Source organism: Bufo gargarizans, chromosome 3, assembly GCF_014858855.1.
Source record: "Bufo gargarizans isolate SCDJY-AF-19 chromosome 3, ASM1485885v1, whole genome shotgun sequence".
NCBI lineage: Eukaryota > Metazoa > Chordata > Amphibia > Anura > Bufonidae > Bufo > Bufo gargarizans.
This window is the reverse complement of record NC_058082.1, coordinates 299,450,150-299,471,785: the sequence shown is the minus strand read 5'-3', so window position 1 is coordinate 299,471,785 and position 21,636 is coordinate 299,450,150. Positions and strand designations below refer to the sequence as shown.

General features: G+C 43.6%; 1 protein-coding gene across 7 annotated transcripts in view; it reads right to left on the bottom strand.

Moving 5' to 3' along the window:
* The window catches only part of COL16A1 (collagen type XVI alpha 1 chain), a 226,071-nt gene that overhangs the window by 160,388 nt on the left and 44,047 nt on the right, over nt 1-21,636 (bottom strand). For all 7 annotated transcript variants that reach the window (XM_044286553.1, XM_044286551.1, XM_044286554.1 and 4 more), the window contains exons 4-7: nt 13,849-13,966; nt 11,874-11,997; nt 10,865-11,140; nt 10,690-10,770 (exon numbers count right to left, since the gene is read on the bottom strand). In XM_044286553.1, coding sequence (XP_044142488.1) covers nt 10,690-10,770; nt 10,865-11,140; nt 11,874-11,997; nt 13,849-13,966 — 599 coding nt within the window. The remainder of the gene's footprint in view (nt 1-10,689; nt 10,771-10,864; nt 11,141-11,873; nt 11,998-13,848; nt 13,967-21,636) is intronic.

The following is a 21,636-nucleotide window of genomic DNA, read 5'->3' as shown; positions in this document are numbered from 1 at the left end:
TCCAAGTCTAATTCTGTCACTAAACCCATACCTGTCACCCAGCGCCTAAATACTAGGCCTCAAATTTAAATCCCTCTAAATCTCTCGTTACCGTTGTCCTGTTGTAGCTGGGAAAGTTATTTAGTGCCCGTCAAAGCACATTTTTTGTTCTGGGTTGAAGTACAATTCCCAATTTAGCAATTTCATAATTTAGTGGTTTCTGCTATATCAGAGCTATTTGAAATCTATCCCTAAAAGGGTATATAATATTGAAGGTGCACATAGGGTCATTCAGAATAACTTCACACACACCCGCTACTGTGTATTTCCAAGTCTAATTCTGTCACTAAATCCATACCGGTGACCCAGCGCCTAAATACTAGGCCTCAAATTTAATTCCCTCTAAATCTCTCGTTACCCACCGCTGTACTGTTGTTGCTGGGCAAGATATTTAGTGTCCGTCAAAGCACATTTTTTGTTCTGGGTTGAAGTACAATTCCCAATTTAGCAATTTCATAATTTAGTGGTTTCTGCTATATCAGAGCTATTTGAAATCTATCCCTAAAAGGGTATATAATATTCAAGGTGCACATTGGGTCATTCAGAATAACTTCACACACACACGCTTCTGTGCATTTCCAAGTCTAATTCTGTCACTAAATCCATACCGGTCACCCAGCGCCTAAATACTAGGCCTCAAATTTATATCCCGCTGAATTTGAATACAATACATTGGGCCAAATAATATATTTGTTGTTGTGGTGAACCATAACAATGAGAAAAACATCTAGTAAGGGACGCGGACGTGGACATGGTCGTGGTGGTGTTAGTGGACCCTCTGGTGCTGGGAGAGGACGTGGCCGTTCTGCCACATCCACACGTCCTAGTGTACCAACTACCTCAGGTCCCAGTAGCCGCCAGAATTTACAGCGATATATGGTGGGGCCCAATGCCGTTCTAAGGATGGTAAGGCCTGAGCAGGTACAGGCATTAGTCAATTGGGTGGCCGACAGTGGATCCAGCACGTTCACATTATCTCCCACCCAGTCTTCTGCAGAAAGCGCACAGATGGCGCCTGAAAACCAACCCCATCAGTCTGTCACATCACCCCCATGCATACCAGGGAAACTGTCTCAGCCTCAAGTTATGCAGCAGTCTCTTATGCTGTTTGAAGACTCCGCTGGCAGGGTTTCCCAAGGGCATCCACCTAGCCCTTCCCCAGCGGTGAAAGACATAGAATGCACTGACGCACAACCACTTATGTTTCCTGATGATGAGGACATGGGAATACCACCTCAGCATGTCTCTGATGATGACGAAACACAGGTGCCAACTGCTGCGTCTTTCTGCAGTGTGCAGACTGAACAGGAGGTCAGGGATCAAGACTGGGTGGAAGACGATGCAGGGGACGATGAGGTCCTAGACCCCACATGGAATGAAGGTCGTGCCACTGACTTTCACAGTTCGGAGGAAGAGGCAGTGGTGAGACCGAGCCAACAGCGTAGCAAAAGAGGGAGCAGTGGGCAAAAGCAGAACACCCGCCGCCAAGAGACTCCGCCTGCTACTGACCGCCGCCATCTGGGACCGAGCACCCCAAAGGCAGCTTCAAGGAGTTCCCTGGCATGGCACTTCTTCAAACAATGTGCTGACGACAAGACCCGAGTGGTTTGCACGCTGTGCCATCAGAGCCTGAAGCGAGGCATTAACGTTCTGAACCTGAGCACAACCTGCATGACCAGGCACCTGCATGCAAAGCATGAACTGCAGTGGAGTAAACACCTTAAAACCAAGGAAGTCACTCAGGCTCCCCCTGCTACCTCTTCTGCTGCTGCCGCCTCGGCCTATTCTGCTGCTGCCGCCTCGGCCTCTTCCTCCGCCTCTGGAGGAACGTTGGCACCTGCCGCCCAGCAAACAGGGGATGTACCACCAACACCACCACCACCACCACCTCCGTCACCAAGCGTCTCAACCATGTCACACGCCAGCGTTCAGCTCTCCATCTCACAAACATTTGATAGAAAGCGTAAATTCCCACCTAGCCACCCTCGATCCCTGGCCCTGAATGCCAGCATTTCTAAACTACTGGCCTATGAAATGCTGTCATTTAGGCTGGTGGACACAGACAGCTTCAAACAGCTCATGTCGCTTGCTGTCCCACAGTATGTTGTTCCCAGCCGGCACTACTTCTCCAAGAGAGCCGTGCCTTCCCTGCACAACCAAGTATCCCATAAAATCAAGTGTGCACTGCGCAACGCCATCTGTAGCAAGGTCCACCTAACCACAGATACGTGGACCAGTAAGCACGGCCAGGGACGCTATATCTCCCTAACTGCACACTGGGTAAATGTAGTGGCAGCTGGGCCCCAGGCGGAGAGCTGTTTGGCGCACGTCCTTCCGCCGCCAAGGATCGCAGGGCAACATTCTTTGCCTCCTGTTGCCACCTCCTCCTTCTCGGCTTCCTCCTCCTCTTCTTCCACCTGCTCATCCAGTCAGCCACACACCTTCACCACCAACTTCAGCACAGCCCGGGGTAAACGTCAGCAGGCCATTCTGAAACTCATATGTTTGGGGGACAGGCCCCACACCGCACAGGAGTTGTGGCGGGGTATAGAACAACAGACCGACGAGTGGTTGCTGCCGGTGAGCCTCAAGCCCGGCCTGGTGGTGTGTGATAATGGGCGAAATCTCGTTGCAGCTCTGGGACTAGCCAATTTGACGCACATCCCTTGCTTGGCGCATGTGCTGAATTTGGTGGTGCAGAAGTTCATTCACAACTACCCCGACATGTCAGAGCTGCTGCATAAAGTGCGGGCCGTCTGTTCGCGCTTCCGGCGTTCACATCCTGCTGCTGCTCGCCTGTCTGCGCTACAGCGTAACTTCGGCCTTCCCGCTCACCGCCTCATATGCGACGTGCCCACCAGGTGGAACTCCACCTTGCACATGCTGGACAGACTGTGCGAGCAGCAGCAGGCCATAGTGGAGTTTCAGCTGCAGCACGCACGGGTCAGTCGCACTACAGAACAGCACCACTTCACCACCAATGACTGGGCCTCCATGCGAGACCTGTGTGCCCTGTTGCGCTGTTTCGAGTACTCCACCAACATGGCCAGTGGCGATGACACCGTTATCAGCGTTACAATACCACTTCTATGTCTCCTTGAGAAAACACTTAGGGCGATGATGGAAGAGGAGGTGGCCCAGGAGGAGGAGGAGGAGGAGGAGGAAGAGGGGTCATTTTTAGCACTTTCAGGCCAGTCTCTTCGAAGTGACTCAGAGGGAGGTTTTTGGCAACAGCAGAGGCCAGGTACAAATGTGGCCAGCCAGGGCCCACTACTGGAGGACGAGGAGGACGAGGATGAGGAGGAGGTGGAGGAGGATGAGGATGAAGCATGGTCACAGCGGGGTGGCACCCAACGCAGCTCGGGTCCATCACTGGTGCGTGGCTGGGGGGAAAGGCAGGACGATGACGATACGCCTCCCACAGAGGACAGCTTGTCCTTATCCCTGGGCAGCCTGGCACACATGAGCGACTACATGCTGCAGTGCCTGCGCAACGACAGCAGAGTTGCCCACATTTTAACCTGTGCGGACTACTGGGTTGCCACCCTGCTGGATCCACGCTACAAAGACAATGTGCCCACCTTACTTCCTGCACTGGAGCGTGATAGGAAGATGCGCGAGTACAAGCGCACGTTGGTAGACACGCTACTGAGAGCATTCCCAAATGTCACAGGGGAACAAGTGGAAGCCCAAGGCCAAGGCAGAGGAGGAGCAAGAGGTCGCCAAGGCAGCTGTGTCACGGCCAGCTCCTCTGAGGGCAGGGTTAGCATGGCAGAGATGTGGAAAACTTTTGTCAACACGCCACAGCTAACTGCACCACCACCTGATACGCAACGTGTTAGCAGGAGGCAACATTTCACTAACATGGTGGAACAGTACGTGTGCACACCCCTCCACGTACTGACTGATGGTTCGGCCCCATTCAACTTCTGGGTCTCTAAATTGTCCACGTGGCCAGAGCTAGCCTTTTATGCCTTGGAGGTGCTGGCCTGCCCGGCAGCCAGCGTTTTGTCTGAACGTGTATTCAGCACGGCAGGGGGCGTCATTACAGACAAACGCAGCCGCCTGTCTACAGCCAATGTGGACAAGCTGACGTTCATAAAAATGAACCAGGCATGGATCCCACAGGACCTGTCCGTCCCTTGTCCAGATTAGACATTAACTACCTCCCCATAACCATATATTATTGGACTCCAGGGCACTTCCTCATTCAATCCTATTTTTATTTTCATTTTACCATTATATTGCGAGGCTACCCAAAGTTGAATGAACCTCTCCTCTGCCTGTGTGCTAGGCCTAAATATATGCCAATGGACTGTTGCAGTGGTGGGTGACGTGAAGCCTCATTCTCTGCTATGACATGCAGACTGATTCTCTGCTGACATGAAGCCAGATCCTCTGTTACGGGAGCTCTCTCCTCTGCCTGGGTGCTGGGCCTAAATTTATGACAATTGACTGTTGCAGTGGTGGGTGACGTGAAGCCTGATTCTCTGCTATGATATGAAGACTGATTCTCTGCTGACATGAAGCCAGATTGTCTGTTACGGGACCTTTCTCCTCTGCCTGGGTTCTGGGCCTAAATTTATGAAAATTGACTGTTGCAGTGGTGGGTGACGTGAAGCCTGATTCTCTGCTATGATATGAAGACTGATTCTCTGCTGACATGAAGCCAGATTGTCTGTTACGGGACCTTTCTCCTCTGCCTGGGTTCTGGGCCTAAATTTATGACAATGGACTGTTGCAGTGGTGGCTGACGTGAAGCCTGATTCTCTGCTATGACATGCAGACTGATTCTCTGCTGTCATGAAGCCAGATTGTCTGTTACGGGACCTCTCTGCTCTGCCTGTGTGCTAGGCCTAAATATATGCCAATGGACTGTTGCAGTGGTGGCTGACGTGAAGCCTCATTCTCTGCTATGACATGCAGACTAATTCTCTGCTGACATGAAGCCAGATTGTCTGTTACGGGACCTCTCTCCTCTGCCTGGGTGCTGGGCCTAAATTTATGACAATGGACTGTTGCAGTGGTGGCTGACGTGAAGCCTGATTCTCTGCTATGACATGCAGACTAATTCTCTGCTGACATGAAGCCAGATTGTCTGTTACGGGACCTCTCTCCTCTGCCTGGGTGCTGGGCCTAAATATATGCCAATGGACTGTTGCAGTGGTGGCTGACGTGAAGCCTCATTCTCTGCTATGACATGCAGACTAATTCTCTGCTGTCATGAAGCCAGATTGTCTGTTACGGGACCTCTCTGCTCTGCCTGTGTGCTAGGCCTAAATATATGCCAATGGACTGTTGCAGTGGTGGGTGACGTGAAGCCTCATTCTCTGCTATGACATGCAGACTGATTCTCTGCTGACATGAAGCCAGATTGTCTGTTACGGGACCTCTCTGCTCTGCCTGTGTGCTAGGCCTAAATATATGCCAATGGACTGTTGCAGTGGTGGGTGACGTGAAGCCTCATTCTCTGCTATGACATGCAGACTGATTCTCTGCTGACATGAAGCCAGATTGTCTGTTACGGGACCTCTCTGCTCTGCCTGTGTGCTAGGCCTAAATATATGCCAATGGACTGTTGCAGTGGTGGGTGACGTGAAGCCTCATTCTCTGCTATGACATGCAGACTGATTCTCTGCTGACATGAAGCCAGATTGTCTGTTACGGGACCTCTCTGCTCTGCCTGTGTGCTAGGCCTAAATATATGCCAATGGACTGTTGCAGTGGTGGGTGACGTGAAGCCTCATTCTCTGCTATGACATGCAGACTGATTCTCTGCTGACATGAAGCCAGATCCTCTGTTACGGGAGCTCTCTCCTCTGCCTGGGTGCTGGGCCTAAATTTATGACAATTGACTGTTGCAGTGGTGGGTGACGTGAAGCCTGATTCTCTGCTATGATATGAAGACTGATTCTCTGCTGACATGAAGCCAGATTGTCTGTTACGGGACCTTTCTCCTCTGCCTGGGTTCTGGGCCTAAATTTATGAAAATTGACTCTTACAGTGGTGGGTGACGTGAAGCCTGATTCTCTGCTATGATATGAAGACTGATTCTCTGCTGACATGAAGCCAGATTCTCTGTTACGGGACCTCTCTCCTCTGCCTGGGTGCTGGGTAGTGTTGAGCGCGAATATTCGAAAAGCAAATTTTTTTCGCGAATATCGCAACTTCGCGATTTCGCGAATATTTCGAATATAGTGCTATATATTCGTAAAAACGAATATTCGTTTTTTGTTTCCCCCCCCCCCCCCACAAAATTACAGTACACATATAATTGATTGTTTCCCAAAGGTCCAACAGCTCAGATCTTACTCACATTGCCTAGAAAGTGATTGAGGCGCGAATCTTCGTAAGGCGATTTTATTAGCGCACATGCGAATATCGGCACGTCCCAGAACAGAGGCAAAGGGCTTTGCATTCATACATTAGTGAATTGAGTTGCGAATCTTCGTAAGGCGATTTTATTAGCGCACATGCGAATATCTACACTTGTCCCAGAACAGAGGCAAAGGGCTTTGCATTCATACATTAGTGATTGAATTGAGCTGCGAATCTTCGTAAGGCGATTTTATTAGCGCACATGCGAATATCGGCACGTCCCAGAACAGAGGCAAAGGGCTTTGCATTCATACATTAGTGAATTGAGTTGCGAATCTTCGTAAGGCGATTTTATTAGCGCACATGCGAATATCTACACTTGTCCCAGAACAGAGGCAAAGGGCTTTGCATTCATACATTAGTGATTGAATTGAGCTGCGAATCTTCGTAAGGCGATTTTATTAACGCAAATGCAAATATCTACACTTGTCCCCAGAACAGAGAGGCAAAGGCCTGTGCATTCATATAGTATAGCACCATATTCGCGAATACGTAGAACTTCGTAAAATTCGATTTACGAATATTCGTATTTTTTATTTTACTTTCCACCTTACAGATTACATTGATCTGTACTCTGTCAACTACTGTCATCACCCCCCACTGTATCTCGATTGATTCCCAAAAGTCTCACATTCCCTAGAAAGTGATTGAGGTGCGAATCTTCGTAAGGCGATTTTATTAGCGCACATGCGAATATCTACACTTGTCCCAGAACAGAGGCAAAGGGCATTGCATTCATACATTAGTGATTGAATTGAGTTGCGAATCTTCGTAAGGCGATTTCATTAGCGCACATGTGAATTTTGCATAGCATATGTATTATGCGATAATTCGAATTATCGCATATGCGAAATAATAACGAATTTGAATAATCGCGAATATTTTACGAATATTCTTTCGAATATTCACAAAATTTCGCGAATTCGAATATGGGACATGCCGCTCAACACTAGTGCTGGGCCTAAATTTATGACAATGGACTGTTGCAGTGGTGGGTGACGTGAAGCCTGATTCTCTGCTATGACATGCAGACTGATTCTCTGCTGACATGAAGCCAGATTGTCTGTTACGGGACCTCTCTCCTCTGCCTGGGTGCTGGGCCTAAATATATGCCAATGGACTGTTGCAGTGGTGGCTGACGTGAAGCCTCATTCTCTGCTATGACATGCAGACTAATTCTCTGCTGACATGAAGACAGATTCTCTGTTACGGGACCTCTCTCCTCTGCCTGGGTGCCGGGGCCTAAATATCTGAGAATGGACTGTTCCAGTGGTGGCTGACGTGAAGCCTCATTCTCTGCTATGACATGCAGACTAATTCTCTGCTGACATGAAGACAGATTCTCTGTTACGGGACCTCCCTCCTCTGCCTGGGTGCTGGGCCTAAATATATGCCAATGGACTGTTGCAGTGGTGGCTGACGTGAAGCCTCATTCTCTGCTATGACATGCAGACTAATTCTCTGCTGACATGAAGACAGATTCTCTGTTACGGGACCTCCCTCCTCTGCCTGGGTGCTGGGCCTAAATATATGCCAATGGACTGTTGCAGTGGTGGCTGACGTGAAGCCTCATTCTCTGCTATGACATGCAGACTGATTCTCTGCTGACATGAAGCCAGATTCTCTGTTACGGGACCTCTCTCCTCTGCCTGTGTGTGTGCTGGGCCTAAATATATGCCAATGGACTGTTGCAGTGGTGGCTGACGTGAAGCCTCATTCTCTGCTATGACATGCAGACTGATTCTCTGCTGACATGAAGCCAGATTCTCTGTTACGGGACCTCTCTCCTCTGCCTGTGTGTGTGCTGGGCCTAAATATATGCCAATGGACTGTTGCAGTGGTGGCTGACGTGAAGCCTCATTCTCTGCTATGACATGCAGACTAATTCTCTGCTGACATGAAGACAGATTCTCTGTTACGGGACCTCCCTCCTCTGCCTGGGTGCTGGGCCTAAATATATGCCAATGGACTGTTGCAGTGGTGGCTGACGTGAAGCCTCATTCTCTGCTATGACATGCAGACTGATTCTCTGCTGACATGAAGCCAGATTCTCTGTTACGGGACCTCTCTCCTCTGCCTGTGTGTGTGCTGGGCCTAAATATATGCCAATGGACTGTTGCAGTGGTGGCTGACGTGAAGCCTCATTCTCTGCTATGACATGCAGACTGATTCTCTGCTGACATGAAGCCAGATTCTCTGTTACGGGACCTCTCTCCTCTGCCTGTGTGTGTGCTGGGCCTAAATATATGCCAATGGACTGTTGCAGTGGTGGCTGACGTGAAGCCTCATTCTCTGCTATGACATGCAGACTAATTCTCTGCTGACATGAAGACAGATTCTCTGTTACGGGACCTCCCTCCTCTGCCTGGGTGCTGGGCCTAAATATATGCCAATGGACTGTTGCAGTGGTGGCTGACGTGAAGCCTCATTCTCTGCTATGACATGCAGACTAATTCTCTGCTGACATGAAGACAGATTCTCTGTTACGGGACCTCTCTCCTCTGCCTGGGTGCCGGGGCCTAAATATCTGAGAATGGACTGTTCCAGTGGTGGGTGACGGGAAGCCAGATTCTCTGCTATGGAACCTCTCTCCAATTGATTTTGGTTAATTTTTATTTATTTAATTTTTATTTTAATTCATTTCCCTATCCACATTTGTTTGCAGGGGATTTACCTACATGTTGCTGCCTTTTGCAGCCCTCTAGCTCTTTCCTGGGCTGTTTTACAGCCTTTTTAGTGCCGAAAAGTTCGGGTCCCCATTGACTTCAATGGGGTTCGGGTTCGGGACGAAGTTCGGATCGGGTTCGGATCCCGAACCCGAACATTTCCGGGATGTTCGGCCGAACTTCTCGAACCCGAACATCCAGGTGTTCGCTCAACTCTACTGACTATCTTATCACGGATTTCATCACGGACATGTGAGTCTTTAGTTATCCATGTATATGCTTACCTAATGTGGAATGGCCCATAGCTAACAGATTCCCCTTTAAATCCCTTCAACAGATATGTAATAACTTCTCCAGAGCTGATTCAATCATTGTGGGTGAAGGTTCCAGGAGACAATATTCTACGTTGTCAAACCCCCAAAACATGTAGAGCTATTAGCAGTGAACATTTGTACCAAAATGTTGGTTTAGATTGGACACGGATACTGTCACTTTGTACTGATAACAAAAAAGACTTAGAAGATTCCAGTTTGTCAGTGAGTAATTATTCTATTACAAAGTGCAAAGTGTACGATGCAGATGCCATCCATCTTGCTAAGATTTGAGTCAAATGACCATGGGTACCAGCCACGAGCAATACTAAATACTGACAGCCTTATCTTGGGATTTCTGAGAAACAAATGTGTTTGCTGGGCAGTCCGTAGTCCAGGTTCTCTTCTCTTGGCAGGTCTCTCCCTATATTCAAATAGGTGTAGAGTACCTGTTGAAGGGACTAGTCCAATGCCGAAATGCGTTGTGTACAAAATTAATAAACATATAGAAGAAATGCGCTTTCTGAATCCATTGTTGGGTAGCAGCGCCTATTCAAGGTTCCTTTTTCCTACATTTATCTGTATACACAAATAGAGGGGGAGCTGTCCCTCCGAGCTAGGCAGGGAGAAGCTGGCAGATGCTTCTCCGTTTTCCCTGTCACCAACTGCTTTTAAAACTATATTTTCTCTAGAATGATGTATTATTTTATTTCAATTTATTTTAATCGTTTATAGAATGACAACATATTCCATAGCTCTGTGCACAGATTGCGCTTCACTGTTTTGGAGAAAACACTGGGTAGAATTTATTCATGCTCGATGGTGGTGTAGAAAACTGGCAAATTTTGGTGCAAGTCCCATTTTTGCACAAACAATTACAACTTTACTGGATGAGAGGGGTGGGACCTATGCAACTAATCAAATTTAACAATACTTTCTGCAGAAAACTGGTGTAAATGACACTGGAAATCTAAGACAGCTCCTTGCTGGCATATATTTAATATTCTGAAGCATAGACCTTCTGAACTGCCCCAAAATTATTAAGAAGCACGTGCATCTTAATAATTTTGGTGCATCTTATAATAAGTTTATATTAGGCTGACGGAAGCCTGTCAGTATTTTATACTCCCCTAGCAGCATGAAACTGCAATATTTTTTCAATTTCCTGCCAATGGTGTCCACAACAAGTTACAGTATAGTCTCAAGTTCAAGCATTGTGAAAACATTGCCAAATTCCTTTATTTCATATTAGCAACATACTGTTATGATGCACAGATAATATGATTCATACTTACACCGGTGGGAAGGATCTCACAGCATCCTTCTTGCATTGCCATTTTCGGATCACAGTATATAAGAAGTTTCTGGATGTCAAACTACATAAGAAAGTAGGAAAAAAGGAAAATAGACAGCATGAAGCAAGTATGACATACAATTCTACAATTAAAATCTTTCTATAGGAAAACTTACTTGGACTGGTTCTCCTTTCACCATGTCCAGCCCTATAAAGGCATGTCCTTCAATGTTGATGGGTCTCCTTGGCTCAATGGGTTTACTTGATATAAAACTGCAGTCAATATGAATGGATACTACCGTCTCTTGTACACTCAATACAATCTTGTGCCATTGGTTGTCAAACAATGAATACACTCCATGTCCAGTGAATGTGCAACCTACATATTCTACATCACGACCGCTGGCACGAAATTCTAGGCTTCTGTCCTTGCCATTGAGACCTAAAGAGAGCTACAGAAGATTTACATGAAGAGGTTGACTGCCATTGCAAAAAATAAAATGCATCATATTTCGCATAGGCAAAAAATAAAAGTGATAAAAAAAAGTCAAGCGAATTAGCAGCAATGGTTCTTAGATAGAACAGGTTATATCATATTAGACCCATCTCATATAGCTGTAATGTCGCTCCATTATAAGGTCCATAATGGAGCGAGATCTCCACCTGTTCTCCTGAACAAGCCTTAGATCACCATAGGGTTCTGTGATGATTAAAGTGAAGGAGAAGTGGAGGTGAAGCTATTATGGATGCAAAAGACAGGTGTTAAAATGTGATTAAATTACAGTCGTCTCAAAATACTGGCCTTATAATAATTTCTAATATTTCTACATATTTCAGTTTTCATGAGCATGCATAAATTACATTATGATAAAGTATAAGCCTCTGTTCACATCTGCATTAGTCAATTCTGTTGTTCTGCCCCATCACAGAAGCAGAACAACTAAATTGACGGCATAGTCAGATCATCTCTCCTCAGACCCCATTGACGGTTTCCGTCAGGTTTCAGTAAGGATGTCTGTCATTTTGCAGGAAAAGGTAGTGCTGAATGATCCTAACTAATCAAATAACAAATTCCTAATATAAATAATATATTTGCATTGGAAATAAAAGTGAATGGCTCTCTTTACAATAAGTGCTGTCTTATAGAAAGGCCGTGGATATGGTCATGGACAAGAAAGATGGTACCTGTGGGTATCCCAGATGGTCGCTGATTTGAAATAAGTACCAGTCTTCATCAGTTGTTTGCTTCTTTATCAACAAAGTCATGACTATGGTGAACTCATGAGGTAATCCATGTGGAAACACTTGTCTGCCATAAGACAAATAATGCGCCATGTTAGCAATATTTCTAAGGTGATGAACTTTTGGGGCTCCTATTTAGGATGCCACTTGTACAAAGTATCTGACAAAAAAGCTTAATGAAATACTATTAAATGAGTGTAGCCAACAAGGAGCCAAGTTAAATGCAAGGGCACACTGTGTACACATCTCTACTTGCAGAAGATGTAATGAGTGACCTGTTAAGATTTATAGTCATGGGTCTCTGCTGAATCTCCATTAAGAGATCAAAACTTCTTCTACTAAACAAGTAAGATCTAAAATACGAAAAGTGCAGACAGTTTGCACAATGCTGACGTTTTTTTGGAAAGGATAGCCAGGGATGGTGGTTTAATTACAGCTTAGAGAATAGTTAATTACGCTTGCAATCTCATTATGATGTTGAGAGAATTTGGCTCTAACTAGGCCTCCTGCCTTTGGGGAATTCTCAAATTTATTGCAGCCACTCCTGGCAACGAAAGGGTTGCCGTGTGTGACGGTAATTCCTGATTATAATAATAATGCAGTCGCTTTAGAGAGGAACTTAGGCCATTGTGCACAAGCATTAATTGGAATGCAGTTTTATGGTTCTATCTGGTAGTTCCATATTGTGGTCCAGAAATATATGATCACCTATAGGACGCAAGTCACAGTCTACTGTGAAGGCTAATATCAGCAGATAGTTCAGTTCATTTCTGTATGGTTGGTCTCTTAAAAAAGTAACACAGTCATATGACACTAGTGGTAATACACTTTTTTGGATTAATTCACTTAGTAAATATATGATATACATATATGATCATATGAAATACTTCATAAAATCATAGGACAGTGATGGCATCAAACTCATGTGGGTTTTGTTGCTGATCAGCAGCAAAATCCATGGTGGATTTTCCGTACCAAAAGATGTCCCATGTGATCACAACATCCTATGACTGTGATGGCTAACCTTTGGCACTCCAGCTGTGGTAAAACTACGACTCCCAGCATGCTCTATTCATTTCTTTGGAGTTCTGAGAACAGCCAAGCAAGTGTGCATCTTGGGGGTCGTAGTTTTACCACAGCTGGAGTGCCGGAGGTTAGCCATCACAGTCATAGGATGTTGTGATCACATGAGACGTCTTTTGGTACGGCAAATCTACCATGGATTTTGCTGCTGATCAGCAACAAAACCCACATGAGTTTGATGCAGATTTTGCTATAGATTTGATTCTTGGTGGAATTCGGAACATAAATTAACAAGCTGCAGATTTTAAATCCTGACCACAGGTTGATTTACGCTGTGGATTTTTTCTGTAAAATTTTCGTCCACTTTGATGGTACTGTAATATGCTGAAGATTTACTGCCTGTAGATGTACTCATAATGTTACATACAATTTTCATGATGTTTTCACAAAAAAACAAGAATGCATATTTTCACTAGAAAACTGAGTTTTTATGAGTCTAGGCTCCTTCGAACCCTATTCATCTATCCAAAGCCATCTGGGAAAACTGCCAAGTTTAAAAAAAATAATAAAAGCTTGCAGTTCTCTGTTGCGTAATGAGTTGGAAAGGTGCCTGGCCTGATACTGCGCCCAAGGCTCACTTTCCAGGATTAGGAAGGGTTTTACGAGTCGCTGAAATCGCTGCCTTCAGGGTGTACACTTTAAGATCAATCTCAAAAGTTGTTATATCACACCAGGGTAATAGAGGTGGCATTTGATTAAGTCCATCTCAGACAGTTGCAGTGGATAGGATTTGATTCCAAGTTGACTAGTACTATTAAACGCACAAGAGGAAATATTACTAAAAGTCTGGGGATGATACAGAAATAAATTAGATCTATCCAAATGTTGGGCTCACCCTGTCTTTTCCACAAGGCGAGTTTCTCCAAGTCGCATGATCAGAGGTCCTTTGGGGTTCCGAATCTTCTTTATAGAACTCATTTTCTGGAGAGAAAATCTCTTGATCAAATTGAACCCTGCGTGAGAAGTTATAAAAGGTTATTTTGCACATTTTAATATCTTAGTTTTTCTCTTGATTAGTTAACATTTTCTTAAATTTGGAAGCAATTATCTCTTTGTGTTGTTGTAGTGTTATATGAGCCACATTTAGCTGTAGGAGACGTGCAATCAGCATGTGTCTGGTTACATTACTAACATGAATTAATGTCTCTCTGCAGGCTGTACATGTCAAGACAATGCTGCACTCCCCTCACGATATTGCTCCTATTTATCAGAGTTACAAGAGATGTGCCTAGTGCACATAATACTAAGGCAAATGCAAAATAAACTGTGCATAAAGCTATCTGCTCTAAAACTGTAATTACTGACTGGGAACTAAAAGGTTTAAAGAACATAACTAAAATATGAAGCCCTTAATGCTTTTCTGTGTGGCCCTCAGCATGAGGGGCAATCATAATGCATAGTTTGCCTGTTCTGTTCAATCTTTTAATGCCAAGCATGATAGGGAAATATGGGGCAGACATTTGGATATAATAATTTTAACTGATGTAGTCTGCTCCTGGGTATGCCAGTTGGAATGTGTGAAGTAGCTAGCACTGTATCTTCTGACAAGGCATACATATAGAGATATGACGCAAGCCAATAAACAATGCCACATTGTACTTGTTGATGTTCAGCAGCACTTTTCTAAGCAGTGTCCCACACTGTAGTCATATTGCATTTCAACTATTAGAAGTAGGGATTAGATCTAAAGCTTGGGCCACCACATCTGGATATGTGACAATATCACTTCATGTGACCATGTCACTGTAAAGGTGACCAGAGCTCTAAGTTCAGTTCTTGCCAAAAATGCCACCAATCAGTGGTCCACTACATCTATAATGTTCATCTACTAACTACTTTACTGCTTTACCATGCTTTTTGAACTTTCCGGTAACATCACAAATTATCTTGAAGTACAAGCACCTTTCTGTTCTCCACTACTGCTTTCTCTAGATGTCTTCTTCAGAATCCCATTGAACCATGGCAGAAGCTCTTTTATGCTATGAATCCCTTTTGATTTGCAATTGCCTTTCACGACATTTGATGTACACATGGCGGAAGGTTTATGGGGTGGGCTCCATAAGTGACGAGTGCCAGCTGTGTTATACAGCTGAAACCCACCCACAGTGAGCGGGATCAAAGATAACTCTGTCCTAGTCATTTGTCCATTCAGATGTCTCAGTCAATACAGGCTGTGAGTTAGGAGTGGTTAGCCTGTCTGTGGCCTCCATACGCACTTCCTGTGACGCAATCCCAAGGTGCCAAGCGATTGTCATGACAGCTGGCCCAGAAGGTTGCCTAGTCACTACTTCTATTATTATTAAGTTAAAAATATATATAATATAAAAAATTATAAATTCAAATAAACCCTTTTCCGATTTATCATATAAAAAATTAAAAGTAAGCATATTGCCATGTCTTTAAATGTCTGAGTGCAGCATTATCTTGACATGAACTACTAAAATATTTTTTTTCACTCCTGCACAGTGAACTCTGCCCAAAAATTAAATCCAGTACCAGAATTGATGTTTTTTTTTTATTGTGCCCCGCCAAAAAACAAAATAAAAAATTATCAATCGCCCCAAAATCTACAGCTCACCCTGCAAAAAATAAGCTGTCACTCAGCTTTACCAATGAAAAAACTGGGCCCTTGTCTACTTTGATTGCCATAATGGTGCTATGTCTGATGACACAAGAAAGTTTGCCATTTTTACATGTATACTGAACCTCTGTAAAAACATATTCCTAAAAACAATAGTCATTACTAGAGATTTTGGAAAATTTGATTCGGTAACTTCACTGAAATTAGCCAAGAAATTAGATTTATTACTAATTAATTTGTCACAAATCGCTATAATCAGGTATACCCAGGAAAAACTTGCCTTATGCCTCATTCACACGTCAGTGATTTCTATCCGTGATTGTGAGCCAAAACCAGGCGCGGCTCTAAACACAGAACAGGTACAATTCTTTCCATCATACCTCATTCTGTGTAGCTCCACTCCTGGTTTTGGTTCACAGTCTCTGATGGAAATCACTGACATGTGAACAAGGCTTTAGGGTACGGCCACAAAGATTGGCCGTGATGAAGGCGGGTTGCGGCCATGCTGCAGTGAAAAACCGCGTAGCCAATTTGCCCGCAGCTGCCTATCATTTAATAATAAAGACCGCACTGTGTAGTCATTCTCCATTGTTAATGGCTGTCCTGCACCTTTATACAGGGGCTGTTGCTGGTATGGGGTTTGGCTGGTTAGGTGACGGGAAAATGGGGTTCATTTATGACCAGATATATACCATGGTGCGGCAGAATCTGCGACTTATTCCCCGCTCATGGCAGGTCTAAAAACGTTAGACTGCCAGCTATAGTCTAAAACACTAATCTTAATAACTGTGGCTCGATATGCGTATTATTGCTGTTCTGGCCTGCAATCTCCTGCAGGTTGAGAGTAAACAGAATATTAATCAACTCTGGCATACCTACTTCTCCAACCACAGCGCTCTCCTGTACTACAGGTGGGAGCCCTTCTTCTGCTCTCTGCTTTTCCTCCTTTTCCACATCATCTAAACTCAATGAGAATATGTCATCAGGAACATCCAGCTCCTCCTCTCTCTGCATCTTGCTGACTTTTCTAGGACATGGAGACTTTGAAGGATGATTTGGAATAATTAAAGGCAGCAAAAGATGAGGGTGGTCATCATTAAGACCTGCCCCCCCTAAGGGGTGCAGACTGGATGGTATTGGTTGGCACGCTGGCACTAGATTAATAAAGGCTTCCATCTTATTGGTATTGAATTACATTTATGGCTGAATTAGGAAAAGACGAATAAAACTTACACAACATAAGTCTTCCTGCACTCTCCAATATCCTTTATTAATCTTTTTTAGTGTCCCTAGCACACGAGCGCCTGCCATGTCTCTCCCTAAACTCAGCTCACAGTGAAATAGCGGCGACTGCGCGGGATGAGACTTTTATAGGGCTGTGACATCACAGGGGATGGCTATCTGCAGATTTGCTGGCTGCACGGCATGATCTCATGTTCCCAGGCTTCTTACTTTCACTTTGTAACACGTGCAGCCACCTTTTTAGCAAAAAACTGATTTGTTACCATGAAGAAGGATTTGTTGCGAATCAGAGTTTTCCTAAACTTAGAATAGAATTCTGCTTTGAATGCTTTGTTTCGCTCAACCCTAGGCGTGATGCCTAGGGGACACCGCAACAAATGTGTCATGGTCACAATAAAATTTTCCAACCAGTTCATACCCCATTCACACAGTTGATGACTTTAATTCTATAAATGGTGTCTGTTAAATTATAAATTATAATAACTTTAGTCATGGTAATAAATCATAGCTTGTGTGCATAGATTTAACATGAAAAAAAAAAGAAAAAGAAAATTCTAGTTTCTTATTAAAATTACTGCAATGAATAAATTATATTTATACCACATGTATGCATAAAGGGAGTCTTTCACTTCCAAAATTAGTTATAAAGTAAGCATACTACCATATACTGTAGAATAGGTGCCCCGAAACATAACTAGACCTTTCTTATGAAAATTTGTTTCTGTATTCTGGAGAAATTAGTATTTTTATGCATATAGCGCTTTTGGTGCACCATAGGTGGGGCTGGTGCTTCCTTTGCATTTTCTCTACAGGCTCTGAAATCGGAAAGAGTGTCAATCAAACAGGACAGAGAGGCACTGGCAGAGCATTAGTGTATGACGCAAACAATCCAGCTCATGATGCACCAAATACCATACTTGCATAAAAATAAAAAAGTGCATTTCTTTGGATTAGAGGACCAGATTATCACAAGAAAGCTATAGTTATGTTTCGGGGCACCTACCCTACATGAGAAACTGATTGTGGAGGTGGCAGGTTCAATTTAAGCAATCCTTAATTAGTAGAGTTGCTATAGTATAGTATAGTATAGTAAGAGACATCTTCTTATTCTTGGTTTATGGTTAATCTAATTATCCTATTGCCATTTCCTTCAGTTGGGTAGGGTTTAAATGTGAAGTACCGCAGACCAGGGTACTTAAAACTGTTCTTGTTTTTTAATGCTATTTTATGTTATTTAATGTTATCTGTTCTGTTAAGGCTTTGTAATGTACCAGTATATCCCTGTATGGGTCTTTTATGGTTAACTATCCTGACTCCGCCCTTCAGTATGTTAGGCGTGAGCTTAGGTCTGCTCCTAGCTCAGTCAGTCAGTCTAGTGTGTGAAGAGGTAGAGGAGGAATTATTAGAAGCTGCTTGTGCACCACTCCTCACTGTTCTGAGCCAAAGTTCCAGGGAATCACCATCTATGAGGATTATATACTTAAATGAAAGACCTCCCCATTTATACAGTACTCCAGAAGGAGAGTGAGATAAAGAAAAGAACCAAAAAGGTCAAGAATCTGAATGGCTGAGCATTGGAGTCAGTAAGGTATTTGCTGATCAAGGCTGATAGACTTTACTTCAGTGAGATGGACATTGCTAAAACACCCTTCACACTTGGACACAGTCTGGCCCACCATATCTTAATTCTGTAGCCATCAGTTGGAAATTACAGCCACCATTACAAGAGTAATATTACCTGTCATAGGTTCTGCAAACAGAGAGAGACTTTGGAGGGACAGAGGAAGGAGTACTATAATTTTCATCCTTCCTTGTTGTTATTTGAGAAGCCTTGTACTGTGAACTATTTCGAACTATGTTTTGATACCATTGGATGTACTACAACTCTCATTCAGCCCTTTAGTCAAGAGAGACATTTATTTTTTATATCCAGGCTAGTTATTGACCCCTGCACAATACGCCGGCCATTGCACCTTACACCTACCTTGCACCCACACGTATAACATGAAGGAAACCCCCAGGGAGAAAAGGGTGCATCCTCTTCTCAACTTCTCCTGAGCTGGCACAAGTGATTCTTTTTATAGCGTATTTGTTAAGTAATAATGTATGAAACTTTCTAATATAGTTTGTGCTTCAGATTCTTGACATTTCCTCTGCTTGCAGTCAATAGAGACATGTTGCTTTTAGGCCACTTTACACAGGCCAATGTTTGTCCCCAAAAAATTTCCTGTGTAAATGTGCCACCGATCATCGTTTTTGAGCAACAGATTTTCTTTTGTAAACAGAGTTATGCTGCCCTTAAATAATGACTCTCTGTGGACATAAGCAATCACAGGAGGTGTCACTCATCCTCATACACCAGAGGTGATAGCTTCATGCAAATGCTGCTCTCATCTCCTTTGATGAGCAGGCAATTATTTGGAATGAATTGCCTGCTGTGTTGGGCCCTGTAAAGGGGCCTTTACATCCAATAGTTGAAAAATTACCTTGATCATGTCTAACATTGCTTATTAAAGTGGAAACTCTGATTCACTTAGCATGTGCCAGCAGCAGATGATGAATATGGGCATTCAGCCTCTGAATACTTAGAAATGCAAAAAAATAAAAGCAAATAGTAAAGTTTGTAAAATAAATAAATATGCCGTGAATCATCAGTGAAACATCAAAGAATATTTGTAATGGTATTGGCAGCAAAATCTCTTCCACATACGCAAATAATGATAGGACTGATGTAAACACAAAGGCCCTTGTCTTTTACTAAATTGTAACATAATTAAATGAGGGTGGCCAGTTTTAGAAAAAGAAAAGAGAATGATGTAACCAAGGCTCTGGTCACACTGCAATTATGGGTTTGTCAGCAGTATATCTTTAGGAAAATACGGATTTAAACGTATACTGTGACATATCCATAACTTTATATGGGCTGCACATACACTGCCTGTCCCCAAAAAAGTCGCCACCAAAAAAAAAAGGTCACACACTAATATTCTATTGGACCGCCTTTAGCTTTGATTACAGCACGCATTTGCTGTGGCATTGTTTCGATAAGCTTCTGCGATGTCACAAGATTTATTTTCATCCAGTGTTGCATTCATTTTTCACCAAGATCTTGCATTGATGATGGTGGAGTCTGACTGCTGCGTAAAGCCTTCTCCAGCACATCCCAAAGATTCTCAATGGGGTTAAGGTCTGGACTCTGTGGTGGCCAATCCATGTGTGAAAATGATGCCTCATGCTCCCTGAACCACTCTTTCACAATTTGAGCCCGATAAATCCTGGCATTGTCATTTTGGAATATGCCCGTGCCATCAGGGAAGAAAAAATCCAGTGATGGAATAACCTGGTCATTCAGTATGTTCAGGTAATCAGCTGACCTCATTCTTGGAGCACATACTGTTGCTAAACCTAGACCTGACCAACTGCAGCAACCCCAGATCATAGCACTGCCCCCACAGGCTTGTACAGTAAGCACTAGGCATGATCACTCTGGAACAGGCTAAATCTTGACTCATCAGACCACATGACCTTCTTCCATTGCTCCAGAGTCCAATCTTTATGCTCCCTAGCAAATTGAAGCCTTATTTTTTCTGGTTTGCCTCACTGATTAGTGGTTTTCTTACGGCTACACAGCTGTTCAGTCCCAATCACTTGAGTTCCCTTCGCATTGTGCATGTGGAAATGCTCTTACTTTCACTATTAAACATAGCCCTGAGTTCTACTGTTATTTTTCTTTGATTTGATTTCACCAAACGTTTAAGTGATCGCCGATCACGATCATTCAGGTTTTTTTTCCCGCCACATTTCTTCTTCGAATACGATGGGTCCCCACTATCCTTCCAGTTTTTATTAATGCGTTGGACAGTTCTTAACCCAATTTTAGTAGTTTATGCAATCTCCTTAGATGTTTTCTCTGCTTGATGCATGCCAATGATTTGACCCTTCTCAAACAGACTAACATCTTTTCCACGACCACGAGATGTGTCTTTCGACATGGTTGTTTAAGAAATGAGAAGCAACTCATTGCACCAGTTGTGGTTAAATAACTTGTTGCCAGCTGAAAGATAATTGCCCATGCAGTAATTTTCCAATTGGAGGCTCATACCTATTTGCTTAGTTAAATCCAGGTGGCAACTTTTTTTTGGGACAGGCAGTGTATATCAAAAGTGTCCATTTGCTATACGTTTAGCGCATAAACAGCTATAGTGTTTTTTCTGCATTGAATAGTGCAGCTTTCACCTGAGGGGGCATATAATATTTTTATAGAGAAGGTTGTTATGGACGTGGCGATAACTAATATGTCTATCATTTTTATTTTTGTTAAGTTTTACACAGTGAAAGCATTTTTGAACAGAATAAAATCTTGTTTTTGTGCTGTTATTTTCTGAGAGCCCTATTTTTTTGTAATTTTTGGGCGATTGTCTTAGATAGGGGCTCATTTTTTGCAGGATGAGATGACGGTTTGATTGGTAACATTTTGGGCTAAATACACCTTTTTGATCGCTTGGTGGTACACTTTTTGTGAAGCAAGGTGACACGAAAATGGCTGTTTTGACACCGTTTAAATTTTTTTGTTTTACGGCGTTCACTTGACGGGGTAGATCATGTGATATTTTTATAGAGCAGGCTGTTACGGATGTGACGATACCCAATGTGTCTATTATGTTTATTTTTGTTAAGTCTTACACAGTGAAAGCCTTTTTGAACAGAATAAAATGTTGTTTTTGTGTTGCCATTTTCTGGGAGCCATTCATTTTTTATTTTTTGGGCCGATTGTCTTACGTAGGGTCTCATTTTTTGCGG